General features: G+C 44.6%; 1 protein-coding gene across 1 annotated transcript; it reads right to left on the bottom strand.

Moving 5' to 3' along the window:
* Positions 1 to 1,231: 1,231 nt before the first annotated feature.
* POLR1H (RNA polymerase I subunit H) lies at positions 1,232 to 6,679 on the bottom strand. Its single transcript, XM_083184340.1, has 5 exons — positions 6,531 to 6,679; positions 3,971 to 4,101; positions 3,714 to 3,817; positions 2,186 to 2,295; positions 1,232 to 1,321 (listed from the first exon to the last, which is right to left on the bottom strand). Exons 2-5 carry the CDS (start codon positions 4,098 to 4,100, stop codon positions 1,297 to 1,299), a joined length of 369 nt encoding a protein of 122 aa, XP_083040466.1. The 5' UTR covers position 4,101; positions 6,531 to 6,679; the 3' UTR covers positions 1,232 to 1,296.
* Positions 6,680 to 17,978: the final 11,299 nt, after the last annotated feature.

Below are 17,978 nucleotides of genomic sequence, written 5' to 3'. Positions count from 1 at the left end.
TTCTATTTTAGTCTGAAGGTCCTTACACACAGTAAGATATTTTTAACGTTATTGCCGTTTTCAACTGATTGGAACAACTTATTTTTTAAAAACTGTTCATGTGTGGGCATGGTAACGATGCAATGCACACATTCCCGGTCGTTGGACTTGGTCGCTGATACGGCTTACCTGCAGAAAGATCACACGCTGTCTTACATGATTGTGTGTAGGCACGATGAACGATATCATGGACTTTGCCTGCCCACTCCCGTACTCCATGTCTTTAAGATGAATTGTGAGTTTTTTTGGTACCAAATTATATATTAACGATTTGCCATCGTGAATGACCCACCAATAACCTTGGATCATTTTTACAATCGTTCCATGTGTATGCACAATATAATTTGTCTGAGAGTGTTCAAGGGAAATCGTTAACTAGATAGAATTGTTGCCAACATCTTTCCATGTCTGGGCATCTTTAAAGCTGGACATGCACTGTACAGTTATCTGCCAGACAATCTGTCCAATCTGGCTTTTTCTGGAATTAAAATCTGGCAACGCATGGGAGCAACTGACAACTGCTCACTTGCTCTCAAACCCTAGAAAATGGACAATGGTCCTTATTCAGATCTGATCGCAGTACAAATTTGTTCTCAAAATGGGCAAAAATATGTGCACTGCAGGTGGGACAGATTGTAACATGTATAGAGAGTTAGATTTGTGTGAGTTATTTTGTTTCTGTGCAGGGTAAATTCTGGCTGTATTATTTTTACACACAACTTAGATTTCAGTTTCAACACACCCCACCCAAATTTAAGTCTCTCTCTGAAACATTTTACATCTGCCCCACCTGCAGTGCACATGGTTTTGCCCATTTTAAGAACAAATTTGTATGGCAATCAGATCTGAATAAGGGACAATAACCGAAGTTCAGACAAACTGTTAAAATCTGTATTTTAACCAATTTGTCTGAAAAACATTTCACAGCCCTGGGGCCAGATTCTCTAAGCTTCAAAAGTGATAAAATAGAAGGCCAGCCAATCAGCTCCTACCTGACATTTTTCAAACACAGCCTGTGACATGGCAGGTAGGAGCTGATTGGCTGGCTGTTTATCACTTTTGAAGCTTAGAGAATCTGGCCCATGGTCTTTGGGCAGCAGTTAAGTATAATTAGTAATGATGCTTCAACATTGGACATTTTGCTTATCAGGATATGCAAGTATTCATTTATCAGTAAAATTAGGAGAAATCGTAACAAAAAATAAAACTTTATTAAAAGGACCTCATGTGACAAGAAATACTCCAGGAAATGCAGCATCAAGAATCTTCTTTCTCCTGGAAGCTGTAGAAGATGAAATAAAGAAGAGGCTGAGGAGCGAAAGTGTATAACATTATATGTAATACAATCAGTGCAAGCCAGTATTTAAATGTTTTACATCTGCAGAAACATAGCGTTTGTGTGCAAATCCATTCAGACTAGCAAATACAAAGGTAGAGATACTGCGAAAAATATGGTCTTATCTTTGGAATGGAAAATGTAATAGAAGAAGTAGGATCTGGAAGAGAAGTCAAGAGGTCGACATGCCCAAGTTGACAGACAAAATGTCAAAGTGCAAAGATTTTGCTTTCAAATTTTTTTAATTAATAATAATTTACCATCCACTTGGACTACAATTGGGAACAGTAAAGTGTGTCACAGGGCAGCAGTAGCGGAGTGACGCACCTGGACTCAAGCATGGCGAGTGAAGCAAGCCAAGTGTGGGTACGCTGTACACTAATTGGGGGCCCATATTTTTAGGTGTCGACACACCCCCAAAAAAAAATGTTGATCTTTTTCATGTATTAACTTTTTTTATACTGTCTTCTTGGTTGTGTCGACATTTGTCTATTGTCAACCTTGTGCATGTCGTCAATTTGGTGTCAGACTAGTGTCCGTCGATCCTTTGACCCATTACCGTAGACATATCATTTGTTTCATGTGCCTGGATATTCTGTAATTTGGTTATCCTCTAGAAATGACAAGTGACTGTCATATAGGAACCTTTTTGAACTCTTACACTTTATTCCCATCAGGATGTCAATAATGCACTATAATTTTTTTTTGCACAATGTAGTAGGATTTCCTATATTAATTTACTTTTCTCAGTATATATTCATGTATATTTCATAAGATTTTGACATGGTACAGATATGAAGAAGTACTTACCGGCACTGCACGCAAGTAAAGAAGACCGTTTGACCCTCATCTGCTGAGCGCATCTGTCTTGTGTGATAGACCATCTTCTCATATCCACAGCGGGAACAGCGCCTATCAAGCTGAGAGGTGCATAAGATACATCAATGCAATGGAAAACATCCTCAGAAAATCATGAAAGGGGAAGCATTCAATTAAATTGCTGTTTAGGTATCCCAGCCTATAGAGGACCACCTCAACTGGCCAATCAGTGCGGTGTGAGGCTTAACTGCCTTCCTAGAAGGAATGACCATCTTAAATACAACTCTACAGACTGGAAGTATAAATCCCAAAATTAAAAAGGCACTGTATTAGCAATCGTAACTGACTGAAGCCATTTATCTTGTGTTAAATAAGGTTTTATGCAGTCACTGGGGCAGATGTATTAAGCCTTAACAATAGATAAATGCAAGGGTGATGAAGAGAGATAAATGTCCAGCCAATCACCTGCTAACTGCTGTTACAGGCTGTGTTTGAAAAAAGTCAGTAAGGAGCTGATTGGCTGGCTGGACGTTTATCTCTCCTTATCACCCTTGCATTTATCTCTTGTTAAGGCTTAATACATCTGCCCCACTATCGGATATTCTGCTGCCCTGACAGCCATATTATTCTGAGCATACTTAGAACACTGTTTTCAACCGCTGCAGTAAGTCTGCTGAACTGTAAAACAATTAAAAATCCTAGCAAGATAGAATACATAGGGAGTTCATTGGCTAGGATAAGGCTAACTCATTCTGCTACCAAGTTTTATCTGTTGTATTGAGTACTGATACTTACGTTGGATAGATATATATATATATATATATATATATATATATATATATATATATATATATATATATATATATATATATATATATATATATATATATATATATATATATATATATATATATATATATATATATATACATACACACACAGATTTAAAAGCCTGGACAAACAAACATATTTTCAGAATGCTGGACAAACAGCAGTTGTCCTGGGCATACACAGATCTCTCACAGTGATTGGCAACACATTATGGGGGTAATTCTGGTTGATTCGGTAAGACAAATTGGTATTTTGGAGACGGTACCATGTATGCAATGCACAATTATCTGGCTGATCCTACACAGAAACACTCTTCTACATTACAATATATTTTAGCTAGTGGTCAGGAAAGGACCAACAGTATACTAAGCTGCAATATTTTAACTCCCACACACTCAGTTAGTTCTGAAGCGGTACGCCACATCATACATCTAGCTGTCTGATCCCCTGATATCAGGCAGATTGGACAGATAATTGTACACAGTATGCTCAGCATTAGCAAAGACTCAGCTATAAAAAAAAAAAAAAAAAATAGACAGGTGTCGATGGGATGGGAGAGAATTCACTACACTATAGGAGCACTCCAAAATAAGGAGTAAACAGTATAAGCAATAAATAAAAACATTACAGAACAGTAACAAGAAAACATTGGCACCTGATGACTCAATTACAAATGAACATAACATACCACTGGTCCTTTTAAGAGTCCAGTCTCATTGGTCTCGTTTGATAGTGCAATAGTGTCGAGCTTGTTAAACACAACTGATGTTTGAACAAACTTGCTTAGGAATACTGGAAGAGACAAGAATTTAAAATCAAGGAGAGCAGTAAGATTGCAAATGAGTAGGATCATACAGTCTTTCAGGAAATCATGCAATAAGGAGGCAGAGAGTAAGGAGGCAGAGAGGTAGCGCCGTCCTGGAGGAAACATTGTGGCTTTAGTACCTGTCACCTGTGTACGATGAGAGCAGCAGGGGCAGGTCACAGTATCCTGGGCACCAGGAGGTGGCAGCACTGAGCCACAGTCTGCGCAGAAGTCAGATTCTTCGGAGAAACATGAGTTTGAATTTTCCATCCTGTGAAAAGAGATATTATAATCAAAACACACAAACATTTATCTTATATGGGGGTTCTCCGACACCTGTGAAACTATAAATCCCAGCATTCCTTGTTAGACAGTAAATCCAGGGAATTACAATTAATAGTAGACTGTGCAAGTCTACCATGCATTTCTAATCACCCACCGGGCATCTCAGAGCTAGGCTGGGTACTAACAGATTGGCAGTAGTACACCCTTGCACCAAATGCTGAGTGATCTATATCACTATAGAATTGCCATAGAATTATAAGAACTAAATAATAGCAACCTCTGCCAGCTGTAGATTTTCTGGTTTATGACCGTGTTCACAGACAAGACCTCTTTTTTTTTTTTTTTTTAATATAGTACTCTTTCTCCAACAGACATTTTTTTCTCAAAATTGGCAAAACCATGTGCACATAGAGTTAAACTGGGTACACACTTGGCGATATATTGTTAAAAATATGGACGATTGTGATATATGTAGTGTTCACGCTAGGCTGATTTTTAAAGGGCAAAACTCACCCTGCTGGTTTTGCGGTGCCCTGCTAAAAGAACCTAGCCTGTCGGTCCCCTGCACTCCCCACAAGAGACTTCGGCGGGAGGGCCTGTCCCTTTTAGTGAAGTTGGCAGGCGGGCCCGCCCACATTCATGACGTCGGCGCCCCGCCGCATTCAAAGTCCCCCTTTTCCTCCAGCACCCTGCCCTCCTGGGATGCTGGAATGAACACATATATAGGGCAGTATTCAATGTGGATTTTCCGCATGTGCAGCGAATCCTGGAATTTAAAACCCTGCGGCGGCAGGCAGGGAGATGGAAGCCTCCTTGCCTGCGCCAGACACTGTGGGGCAGAAGCAGGGCTCCTGGGGACACATCTGCCCCCCCGGGAGAGCTGGCAGGGGCCTGGGGTAGGAAGCAACTGCACTGCTCCTGCTCGGCATATGTAATGAGCGGGAGCAGTGAATATATGAATATCTAATGAGCGGCGCTCTGTTCCCTGCTAGGGAATGTGTAAAAAAAAAATATGTGTAAAAAAAAAAAGCACATGAATAAAAATAGCATTCCCCTTCACAGAGATAAAAATCAGATTTTTTTTAAACGAATGCAAAACGTTGAATCATGGCAAAAAAATCAGGGAGAAAGCAATTTGCCATCCTAGCATTGAATACACCTCTCGGCGAATCCCAGTGAAACCCCCATTGAAATACACCAGCGAATTACAGCGAGCATTACACGGAGAACTGGCCGGCATTCACAGTTCGCTTTCGGCGAACAGTGAACATTGAATAGGGTGAATCAGATTTTCAGTAAAAAAGATTCACAGCAAGGAGTGAAAACAGCCCGATTCGCTGAAAAAAAACAGCGATTCGGGAGCATTGAATACTGGCCATAGTGTGGTGGTATCCTGTATAAATAGGAACAGTCCGGCACTCCGATAGTGGATTATATTGCTGAGGCGGGTGCCCGATTGCAGCAAAGCATATAACTCAGATGAAAAAGCAGCACTCCGTCCAATTTGCTAGAGAAATTTAATAAAATTTAATGGCTGTTAACAATCCCCATGTTATCTGTGCATGCAGCTCAATCTTGACTATCGAGTGCATGTCCGGAGCATGGGGCCAGTGACGTTACCGATATCGGTCAGTGTGTATGCACTATATAGTGACTCCCATGTCACCGTCAATATCGTTACAACATATCCACAGTGACGGGAATTGCCGCGTGTACCTAGCATTAGATTTGAGTGAGTTATTTTGTTGGTGTGCTTTACAGTAGTTACTACTGGCTGCTTTTGTTTTACACTGCAATATAATTTTAGTTTCAACACACCTTACCCGAATCTAAAGTCCCATACACACTAGGTGATATTGTTCACAATACCGCTCAGAAAGGGCTCAAGAATTTCTTAAGAAAAACCAAGTGTTATTTTTTTTAACATATCCTCATTCATTTTAAGGTTTTAACAGTTTTTCATTGCAGGTAGTGACAATAATGACAAGGGAGCTAACACAAAGTGAACAGGTTGACAATGTTATGCAGGAGGTGCAAGCAGAAATCCGACTAATGATGTTTTTATTTAGTAGCTGTAATCAACATCTCCAGACTGAAGTGTAGGGTGCAAAGCAGCAATTTGAATAGCTCCCTCATTCAGCAAACTAAAATTGCAAGTTAAATTGAACTGCCCTCTCATTGTGATAACTGTGCCAAAAAGTGTCGTTGAATAAAAAAAAAAAAAATGTTTTAACAAGTAATTCATGAGTGTCCCGGCTTTTTAAGGGATAGTATGGGAAGCCTGTGCTTGGGGTATATTTGCAGTGCAGTCTTTGAAAACAATAGATAGCTCCACACCAGATTCCCAAAGCAGGTGCTCCCCGCAACGAGAATAAAGGATGTGCAGTGCAATAGTAATAGGTTATAATAAATGACCTTAAGAAATCAGATGAGCAGCATCCGGCGAGTATCGGAGCAGCGGCTCTTTTCCTAACACGTGATTCCGCTACAGGCTCTGTTCCGGGTGTTTTACAAGGTAAGGATGAGTCAGTGACGCTAACCAATCATTGCCTTAGGTTAAAAGATTGAGACTGAGCCCAACCAATCATTAAGCAGCTTCTAAGCCAATCGGGAGTGTGGATAGAGTTGTGTAGCGTTAGATTGGCGCCGAGGACAGCCAATCGGCGCAGATGTGGGCTTACTAAGAGCCTGTGTTATAGCTGAAGTGTACGCTCAGCAAAAGATGATGATAATAATAATAATCAGATCGAAGATAAACTCTATGGGCCACACATTCCACTTATTTTCTTATTTAGTCACAGGCTAAAGCGCTGGTGCAAGAGAGGCGGGAGCATGGCTGATAATTTGCTGCAGCAGCCAAATGGAGGTCGTACATTCTCAGCCAATTAGACGGCTGATATAAAAGTGGACATGGGACATGGATAGGGTTAGTTTGTATTAAATAAATAATTGAATGACATAATGTCCCGCAAATTGGATGCATTGGGGATGCAGTTATTTTCTGTGAAATAATCGTATCGATTGACAGGTAAACAATATCTAGGTTGCCAGTCACTAGGTTGACTTCTAATGGTAGACCGTGATTAGGTCATACCTCCCAACTTTTGAAGTCCTGCTCCTGCAGGCGGGACGATGCTCCTGCGCGCCGGAGGGGGCGTGGCCTATACTCGCGGCTCTTCCGCGAGGCCACGCCCCCATTTTGCCGCTGTGGGGGCATGACCCAGAGGCTCTGTGAGCCTCTAGCCATGCCCCTAGCCCCCTGGCTGCGGGAATAGACGCTGTGCGCATGCGCACAGCGTTTATTCCCAGCTGCTTAGCAGCTGACAGGGGGGACTCCCAACAGCCCCCCCCCACACCGCGGGACACTGCCGCCCGCGGGTGGGACATCGGGACAGGCCCTGACAATCGGGACTGTCCCGATAAAATCGGGACTGTTGGGAGGTATGGATTAGGTTGACACCTAATAATGGTTTACATAGACTGGATTGACATTGATCAAATGTCGACACAAGTAAAACATCGACATGAACATGGTCGATATAGGGAAAGGTCAATGTACGTTTTTCATGATTTATTTTTTTAAACTGACATGTTCATACTTTATACCATCCCTGTGGGCATAGAGGGATAATATAATAGTGTGCCGAGTGCAGCAGGGCACCGTGTCTGAAGCATGGCGAGTGCAGCGAGCCATGCAAGGGGACGCGGTACACTTATATGGGGCGGGATGGATAGCAACCATGTCCCGGGGTCATGGTTGGGGCCTCGGCTGTGGGGCGGCCAGAGTGAGGAGAGAGAGGTGAAACCAGGGGCCGAGGCTTGGCCTAGGCTACATATATTGGCTGCCAAGCGAGCAGGTAAACACCGCCCCACCAATCGCATTCCCACCCACTGCCCAAATCCCCACCCTACGCTGCGAGTCAAATGTTTTTTTCCTCTCTTCAGTAAGAAAAGTAAGCCTAGACTTACTTTTCATAGGGCTGCTTTCTGCTGAATTTGGAGCGGGCACTAATATCATGTGACATCATACCCCCGCCTCAAGCAGACATGGGCACACATGCATTTGCTGGGGTACGCCCAGTGTTCCTATGGGTGCGCCCAACCCATGAAACACTGAGCAGACCCCAGCGACCACCCCCTGACTGCCAAACATTTTGCAAACACCCTAGAGCAGGCATGTCCAACGTTGGCCCTCCAGATGTTTTGAAACTACACATCCCAGCATGCTTTGCCACAGTTTTTCTATTAGAGAATGCTAAAACTATTGCAAAGCATGCTGGGATGTGTAGTTTCAAAACATCTGGAGGGCCAACGTTGGACATGCCTGCCCTAGAGTATACTATACGCATGCGCTGACCCCCACCATTGGGGATGGTGACACATTTGGACCTGTGCAAACAGGTCTGAATTAGCCCCTTAGTCAACATTCTTTAGTTTGACGGGTCAGAAGGTCAACATGGAAAAGGACGACAGTACACAAGGTTGACGTACAAAAGGTCGACATTGAAATGGTTTACATAAAAAAGGTTGACACAAGTTTTTGTTGACATTTTTAAGTGTTATTTTCTCTGTTTCTTCATATGTGACCACAATTACTGCAAACGTGTACCCTCGCAGTTTTGGCCAAGGTGCTCACTCCCCTCCTGCTGTGCTCAGTACAAGTTACAATTCCCAGTCATAGACCACATGGATGGTAAATCAAGCAAAAGTTAGAAGACATGTAAACCCCCCCCCAAAAAAAACACTTGTGCTGATTATATGTGTGTCGACCATTGCCATTATGACCTTTTTTTTAATCTGTTGACCTTAAGCCCTTTACCTTCCGCTTTATTCTTTGAGGGTAAATAAGACTGGGATATAATGGTATCAGCATGGTAGACCAGGTCAGCAAGCATTGGGTCAACAGGTTAAAAATGTCAAAATGTCAATGTGTTTAACCTGTGGACCCAACGCTTTTTGACCATATGGTGTTGCCCTATTGGCTGTCTATCTCTATCTAGACCCATTTTTCTTCCTGATACAGCTATTTCCCAGCCTCCTTCACCCTCACAGAATAAAGCAGAAGGTGGACCAAGCAACAAGCTCCTCCATGGTTTTCATATTTAACCATATGTAACCGCATTTTCCTATGTACTATTACCCGGCCGCACCGTTATCGCAGGGCAGGGTATCGTCACCTTAGGGTGTCGATACCCTATAGAAGCCTATGGGCTTCTTTTCGCCGCCCGCCGCTGCAACCCCACCGCCTCGCTGCCCCCCCCTTTCCCCCTCCCTTGGGCTTACCTTCTTGCAGGTCCTCCTGGACCCCGGAAGGTAAGCCCTTCCTCCCCCTAGCAACGCAGCCGGACGTCCTTCCGGCTGCAGGGGGAGGAGGAGGAGGCGCCGGGGACAGCCTGCTTAGCTGTCCCTGGCGTGTAGGCATCAGGAGCCGGCTGGGAGGTGACGGAGACCCCCGCAGACCACAGTACAGGTATCGCGGGGGGTCTGCGTTACCACACAGCGATGCCAGCCGCATATGTTAGTACATATGCGCTGGCATCACAGCGGACAGGCGGCGATGTATATTAATACATCCCGCCCTAAATGATCTTCAAGCCTGCTGGTTGTTATGAGAAATTCATGCTGCTGATGCCAGACAAGCAACATCCAAGGACGCAACCATTGGATTCAGCATGACCAGAAAATGGGACATGCCCTCATTTTCTGCAAAGTCGCCTATCACCATCTCTAAATCAAATCTCATCAAATCAATCATTCATGCCAATCCCTCTGCAGAATTTGGGGCACGACATTAAGGCCCCAAACCAAACTTGCCTACTTATTTATGTTCGGAGAGCAGACAATGTGCCAGGTCGGGGGCTGATGAGGGCAGGGCCTGTGTAACGCTTTTCAGCACCCTAGGCAAAACTTCAACCTACACCCCCCCCCTCACAAAAAAATAAAATAAAAAATAAAGGTGGACAAGTCCCCTGCTTTCCCTGGAGGTCCTGTGCACCCTCTCCTTTGCCACCCATAACAGAGTATAAGGAGTAGGGGGCAGCAATGTAGGGAAGTATGTCTCAGTCCTTGGTTTTTTTTTTATTTGCAGACTTGGTGGCACCCCCCCCCCCCCAGACCACGGCGCCCTAGTCAGCTGCCTAATGGTAGAGCCAGCCCTGGATGAGGGACACTGACATCACAAAGGCCTGCCCCATTCTAGCCAAATGGAGATTTGTGTAATTTTAGCCCCTCCCTGATGCGGGGGTCTGGGGGGGATGCGTGAAACTTACCCACCACTTGATTTTTAGGAGCCTTCCTGCCATTCCCGGTGGTTAGGCAAGGATGGCCAGATCTGCCCAAGTGCACTGCAGCTTCTGTGCATGTGCAGATCCAAAGACATCAGCGATGTGCGTAGATGTGTGTAAATATCAAACTAACGTATATCTCTGAATTAGGCCCACTATACTGAAGGAAAGAAAATAATAGAATAAAAGTCTTTAACTAATAACTATAATATTAATAATCACTTTATAAATAAAAGGCTAAATCCTCCTCCCCTTCTTGAGGTGAAGTACTGCCAGTGACCACTAGATGCCACTCATTGGTCCAAATTACTCTTTAACAGAAAATTAAACCAAAATTATATGTTTTAAACTTCCTGGATATGGACAGAGGGAGCTGTGAACACAGAGATTGGAGGTGGGAGAAGATTAGGACTAGGGGCTGCATTTATCAAACAATAAATCCCCAAAAATACACGTTTTCGGGGGTTAGCGGCAAATATTAAGTATCACCCTGTTGTGCGAAAGAGGGATCGCAGCAGGAATCTCCGATCCCTGCTGCGATCCCCACTGCACCGCCGCTTGCTGCCTCCCCCATAGATTTCTATGGGGGATGCGAAGCTGCCTGATGTATGAACTTTGGGCAGCAGCGCGTCGCATACCTGGGTAATCGCCATTCTGAGATGGCGATAGCCCATTGTAGCATAGGCTACTAACCGCGCATGCGCAGACCCCTCGGCTTCCGACTCAGCGCATCATGTGGTCAGGTATGAAGCATTCCACCACTGGTATCAAAGTTTACAATGCGATTCTCGGCTGTAAAATTCCGCCCAGATCGCATTGTAAATGCGATGCTTGATAAATGGGCCCTTAAGTAATTTTGACAGGCTTTTAATTAGTAATAATATAATACTAATAATGTCCTGATTGACACAATTAAGGCCCTTATTCTGATTCGGACGGTACGGCCCGCGTGCGGCCGTACCGCCGATGTTTTTATTCTGCACATGCGCAGAGGTCAATCTGCGCATGTGCAGCCCCCTTCGCCGCAGACGTATTTCGTCCGCCGCAAAGGGGGCGTATAGGGGCGTGAGGGTCTTCATACCCTCATTTCCCTATGTGTACGCCCCGCGTTTCATGGGCGTTCCCATGCAAACGCGGGGCGTATGCATGGTAATGAGGGTATGACGCAACTCATGGGGGCGGAAAGCTGACGTCGCCGGATGTCAGCTCTCAGCCCCCATACAAGCTATCACACGGACGATTGTCCGTGTGGTCTCAGCTTGCGGGAGCTGCTGGGGCGTGCGGACCTGCCTTCGATGGTCGACGACCATCGAATGCAGGGGGCAGCTCCCACCATGGTGGAGGCGTACGCCTCCACCATTTTTATGCGGATCGCCAGCCGTCCGTGTACGGACGGCCGTGGCGATCCGTCTCGTGGGCGGGGATTGGTTTGTGCGGCCGGAGCACCGTGTGCGGCTCCGGCCGCACCAACCAGAATAAGGGCCTAAGTTAGGATATAATCCTATGACTGTTTTACTACATTAAGTAACACAGAGCAGCATGATGTGACATTTATAGGCCAATCAAACTTCATGACATGAGGATGCCCCAGTTATGCTTATTAAATATTAACTGCATAATCCTCAATATCAAGGTAAATCAAGTGAACAGATGCATTCTGCCAGTTTCCATAGAAATGGAGGTAAATGTGTCCTTTTCTAGATTTTGAGTCTTTAACTCATTAAAATGTTCTCTGCAATTCAGTTTTAAGACGTTATAGCTCTGCGTTATTTATGAGTATCACCAAGTTACACACATTCCTATGGAACGGCCAAGTGGAGGATATTCAGGGGAAGTGTTGTAAACGTGCTGCACATAGGCCCTTATTCTGGTTCACTCGCCAATTCAAATTCCTTCTCCAATGGACAAAACCATGTGCACTGCAGGTGGGGCAGATGTAACTTGTGCAGGGAGAATTAGTTTGGGGCGGGGTTTTACTTCAAAGTGAGATCTATATTGCAGTGTAAAAATAAAGCAGCCAGTATTTTCCCTGCACAGAAACAAAATAACCCACCCAAATCTAATTCTCTTTGCATATTACATCTGCCCCCCCCTCTGCAGTGCACATGGTTTTGTCCCTTTGAGAAGGAATTTGCCTTTTCAAGTGAACCAGAATAGGGACCATAGTATTTTAAAAGATTTGACTCACACTGCACAGGGTCTATTCACACTTTTGCCTTCTGGAAGGTGTTTTAGATGTCTTAATAATAAAACAAGTAGCTTGAGCAATTGTTTCTTTCCTAGAGCTGTTTTAGCATTAAATTCCACTTATTTTTAAGGGTTATAATGTAATTGAGTTGTATGTATTGTGAATAAGTTTGACTTTGCTGTATACTGAAATTTGGATGGCTGTCAAAACCTAATTTTGGTGCCCTGCTGTATGGGGGTAATGACAATATATTTAAATCTGATCTAATCTAGAAGTCAGTGAAAACTGACTTATTTGCGTGCGGATGGCTGAAGATGGCATTGGCCCACCTGCGCACATCGCTGGGCATTCCCATGGGCCATCCCCGCCCTGCCGTAGTGGCATCACTAGGAGGTGCGGACCACTCCTGAGTGTTACCCTCTGTGGGGGGTGACACATAGTTACATAGTTACATAGTAGGTAAGGCTGAAAAAAGACTTGCGTCCATCTAGTTCAACCTGGTATAGATATCCATTGCTGATTTGGTAGGTTCTGGTATTTTACTGACAAATTATATTTCTTATTTGTACCCATGGATGTTTTTCTCCAGGAAATGTTTGTCCAACTTTGCCGTGAACGCATTTAATGAGCCAGCCGTTACCACCTCTCTGGGAAGAGAGTTCCAGAGTTTGACTGTTCTGACCGTAAAGAAATTCTTTCTACTAGCTGAATGAAATCTTTTTTTCTTCTAATCTATACTCATGCCCTCGTGTCCTAGATTCCTTTCTAGTAGAAAAGAGGGTGTGTGACAGTTCCTTATATTGGCCCTTGATGGGCCTGTCGTTTGAGCATGTCCCCCCTTAAACGTCTCTTTTCTAATGTAAATAGTCCCAAATTGCTTAATCTCTCCCCGTAGCTTAAATTCTCCATTCCCCTAATAAGCTTTGTTGCTCGCCTTTGGACTTTTTCTAATTCTATGATGTCCTTTTTATAGTGTGGGGCCCAGAACTGTACTCCGTACTCGAGGTGAGGTCTCACCAATGCTTTATATAGTGGCATAATTACCCTTGAGTCCCTAGTTTCCATTCCCCTCTTAATACATGCCAGAATTTTGTTGGCCTTTTTTGTAGCTACATTACAATGGGCACTACATCCCAGTTTGCTGTCTATTTGGACTCCTAGATCCTTTTCAAGTATGGAATTACCCAGTTCCTCTCCACTAAGGTTGTAACTTGCACACTGGTTGTGTCTCCCAAGGTGCATAACCTTACATTTATCTACATTGAACCTCATCTTCCATTTTTTTGCCCACTCATCTAGAATTGCAAGATCATTTTGAAGCATGGTGACATCTTCTGATGATTTGATGACTTTGCTAAGTTTTGTATCGTCCGCAAAGATGGATACATTGCTGAGTAACCCTATCCCAATATCGTTAATAAAAATGTTAAACAAAATGGGCCCCAAAACCGAACCCTGTGGCACTCCACTTAGTACCGGTATCATATCTGATACGGCACCATTCACAACCACTCTTTGTTCTCTATTACATAGCCAATTCCCTACCCATCTGCAGATATTTTCACCCAATCCTAGGTTCTCCATTTTATTAATCAATCTCTTGTGTGGGACAGTATCAAATGCTTTAGCGAAATCTAGGAAAATCACATCTACAGCATTTCCATTATCTAGGTTTTTGCTAACCTCTTCATAGAACCCTAGTAGATTAGTTTGGCATGAACGATTTTTCACGAACCCATGTTGGTTAGTACTGAGTAGACGGTACCGCAGTCATATCCGTACCCTACCCCCCAGCAACCAGGTTCAGTGACTGGCCATGCCAGCTGTAGGGAAGGAGAGGATGACCTCAGCCTACCCAACATCAGGACTAGATTTACCACTGCTGGGGGCAACACGGTATCTCCATCCTCCCCTCGCCTGGGGGGCAGCTAATTGTGTGAGTGGGGTTCACATGTGGGGGGGGGCAATCGCGATAGTCGGGGTAATGGGGTGGTCGTTGTCACAATCCGGGTATTAAAGCAAGTCATCTTACCGGCTAAGTGCCTGCGCAGTGTCACGGCAGAAGGGCTGGATGGAGTCGTGTGGTGCACAGAAGCTGGAGACGGACCAGGGCGAGTAGGATTGAAACGTGCAGGTTTAATAACTGGTTTCATAAATAATAAGTTCACTTAAATACTTCTTTAAGTGGCAAAAGAATAAATCAATAAGTCCAGCACAATATACTGCCAGTGGTAATTCTGGAACCAGTCTTTAGGTGAGCCAGAGTACATAGAAGAAGATGCAGGAAGAGGTTGATTTGATGATGGAAGAAATGGATCCGGAAGACTGGAAGAGGATGGAATGGATAGATGATGAAGAAAGGGAATCCTGGAACAAGCAGGAGCCAGCACTAGATAGCGCTTGCAGCATTGGTGTCAGGAGAAAACCTTCCTTGGATAAGGTGCAGGGAGTAAGGCACCAGAGTCAGGAGAGAGAACCAGGATCCAGGAGTCAGCTCGGAGATGTGAACGACTCAGAAGACTCATTGCACTGACACGGATCAGCCTGGGCAGCTCCACTATATCCCCAGGGAGTGGCTGCCATTGGCTGTCCGTGCAGGATGAGGAGGAACTCTCTACTCTGGCCCAATCCGCTACCTGCCCTTACTCAAGATGGCGCCGCCGGCCTCCCGGCGCCGCAATCGTCAAGGACGCTGCTACCTGATGCTCCGTCGCTGCCGCCTCTACCCAGCGCTGCCCCCACCTGCCCGCCTCAGAGTGGAGCCTGCACACGCTAGCCGGCGGCGGGCGCGGACGGGTGAGTACTGTACCCGCCGCGCTCCGTCGCGGCTGCGTGTGACACGCAGGCTCAGCTTGCGTTACAAGTCCCGATACAGCCAGCATCCTGAGCACTGTGCGCCTCCATGTCAGTCATCTGTCAGTCCTCTCAGCGCTGCTGAGACTGCGGTTGCGCGGTGCACCGCTCTCCTCACCCACAGTGACAGTATCCTTTGCTCAGCAAGTTCCGTGTCTGCCGCCATTGCTCCCGGCCATATGTGTACAAACACACTTTCCCGCCTTAGCCAGGCATGGTGGCTGCCATGATGTTGTCAGTCACATGTCTGGTTCGGTTCGTCCAATCCGGCAATGAGTTGATCTCCCAGGTTACCTGCCCGGCCAATCCAGGACAAGCCATTGGTATAAGTATCCTGGGAGCTCTCATCTCATTGCTAGTGCTTCATTTGTCATTCTACAATGCAAGTGTTGTCTGCTGGTATTCTCTCCTTGCTGCAGTGTTCCATCCAGGTGCTCCAGTCGCTGAACCATCCGGGCTCACCATCGCCTGTGTCCATCCAGACTCACCATCGCCTGTGATATCGGGTTCACCATCGCCTGTGTCCAGCCGGGCTCACCATCGCCTGTGTCCATCCAGGCTCTCTGGGACATTAAAGACTGAAAATCAGGCGCAACTAATTAAGGTAGGATTAATTGAAACAAAAAAACTAAGTATTTATAAGGCAGCTCCCAGTGGGAACCTTTAAGGAACCCAATAAAACAAAAAATGGACTAATATTATTCAGAGATAATAATGTAGAGAGCGCACTGAATTAAACACATAATATTTATTAAAAAACAATTAATTAAAACAATCTCGACAATATATCTAAAAGATGATTAGACACACACGGCAACCACTTCAACCTATCACAGTTCTGGTGATGTACATTGAGTCCGGTAGCTCTTACCCGCTAGGTCAGGGCTGGGCAACACCGGCCCTCCAGATGTTAGTGAACTACACATCCCAGCATGCCTTGCATCAGTTTCAGCATGGCCACATAGCAAAACTAATGCAAAGCATCCTGGGATGTGTAGTTCACTAACATCTGGAGGGCCGGTGTTGCCCAGCCCTGCGCTAGGTGGATGATGGGGAGCTGATATATTGTAATTATTGTATAGGAAATGATGTCCTTTGAAAAGTCCATCCAATAAAGGTTATGGGTTAAATGATGAGTGAACTGATGATGGGAGAATGAGGGAACAGTTGGATGATAATATGAAGCTTGCAGGGAACTCACTTGCTGGATTGATGATCCTGTGTTCAACTGGCTAGTGGTGGTGAATAGCCGGGAGCACGTCCAGAGCAAACAGCGGCGCGGCTGGGTACTTAGATTGAAAGCCGTCTCATCTACCGCTGTGACGTCCCATGGAGAGAGCCAACGTCGGGAGTGACAGGATACCTGCCGCAATCTTGTTGCCGTGAGACCTGGTGCAAGCTGTACCTCTCGGGGGTCCCGTAGGTAGTTCAGGTCGGTCAGGGTTCGCCACAGGTCGCCCTTCCGCTTGTGGGTACACCAACACCAAGATGGTAGGATTAGAGTCAGGTAATGGAACAAGTGGTAGGTATAAGTGGATGCCGGGTGGTCCTCCTGGTCTTAACGCGTTTCTCCGTCGTAAATTCATACGGTTTCCTCAGAAGATATGGGAGTGTGTCTGGCTGCCCATTTTAAAAGGTGAATCCACCAACTGATAAAGCAGATATTTATCTGATAAGATTAGATATGATTGATAACCCAAACCAAATTTATTTACTTTATTACCTTTAAATATAACGGCAACGCTGAAATGATTGCACACCCACAAAACCTTTTTATAAAATGTATGGCAATGCTTTACTTAAAGAATAGCTTCATTACAGGTATTTGCAAATGCAGACTAACACAAGAAACATAAAATTGATTAGCTAATACTTAAACAGTAATTCTAAATCAAATCAAAATGGACACCTTTCAAGGACAGTGATCAGCCATGATTAAACCTCCTTCATAATTACCTCCAGCCCCCTGTGCTTCCTTGTTCTTTCTCAACTGCCTTGTCCCTCCTTCTATCACTCTGATATTTAAACCTTTATCACATTAATTAATTAATTACTCATAAGCATTGAGTCTTATTGGAAATCTCTGCTTTCAATCATGATGTCATAATTAACCCAACACCCAACTTCAGTGGCCTTGTGGGTCTACGCATGTGTGGCCTTGTTCCCATCTTATTCAGTTTGTGGAGACTAGCTTCCTGTCCTTGCTACATTATACTGTCAACATCACATTCTTAAGCTTCTAAAACCAAAAACAATATTCTATAAGAAATCACTTTTACAGCTCTGTTCTGAATGATCAGCCATTTTATAATATTTATGCAAGTCATGGTTCAACAAAATGGCTGCTGCTTCTAACATATTATAACTGTTTAGCGCAAAGGGAAGGCCTCATACTCAGTGAATAGTACAGTGTGCAACAAGCTAAAGTCATCTGCCGCAATAATAGCGGCAGTCAGGAAAACAGAATATAATAAAAGCATAGATTTATTGATTAGTTGATTTTCTGTATTATCACAATCAATGGCAGGACTTCAATTA

Source organism: Crinia signifera, chromosome 4, assembly GCF_055691185.1.
Source record: "Crinia signifera chromosome 4, ASM5569118v1, whole genome shotgun sequence".
NCBI lineage: Eukaryota > Metazoa > Chordata > Amphibia > Anura > Myobatrachidae > Crinia > Crinia signifera.
Note: the sequence above shows the minus strand (reverse complement) of the source record. Positions and strands in the feature narration are given on the sequence as shown.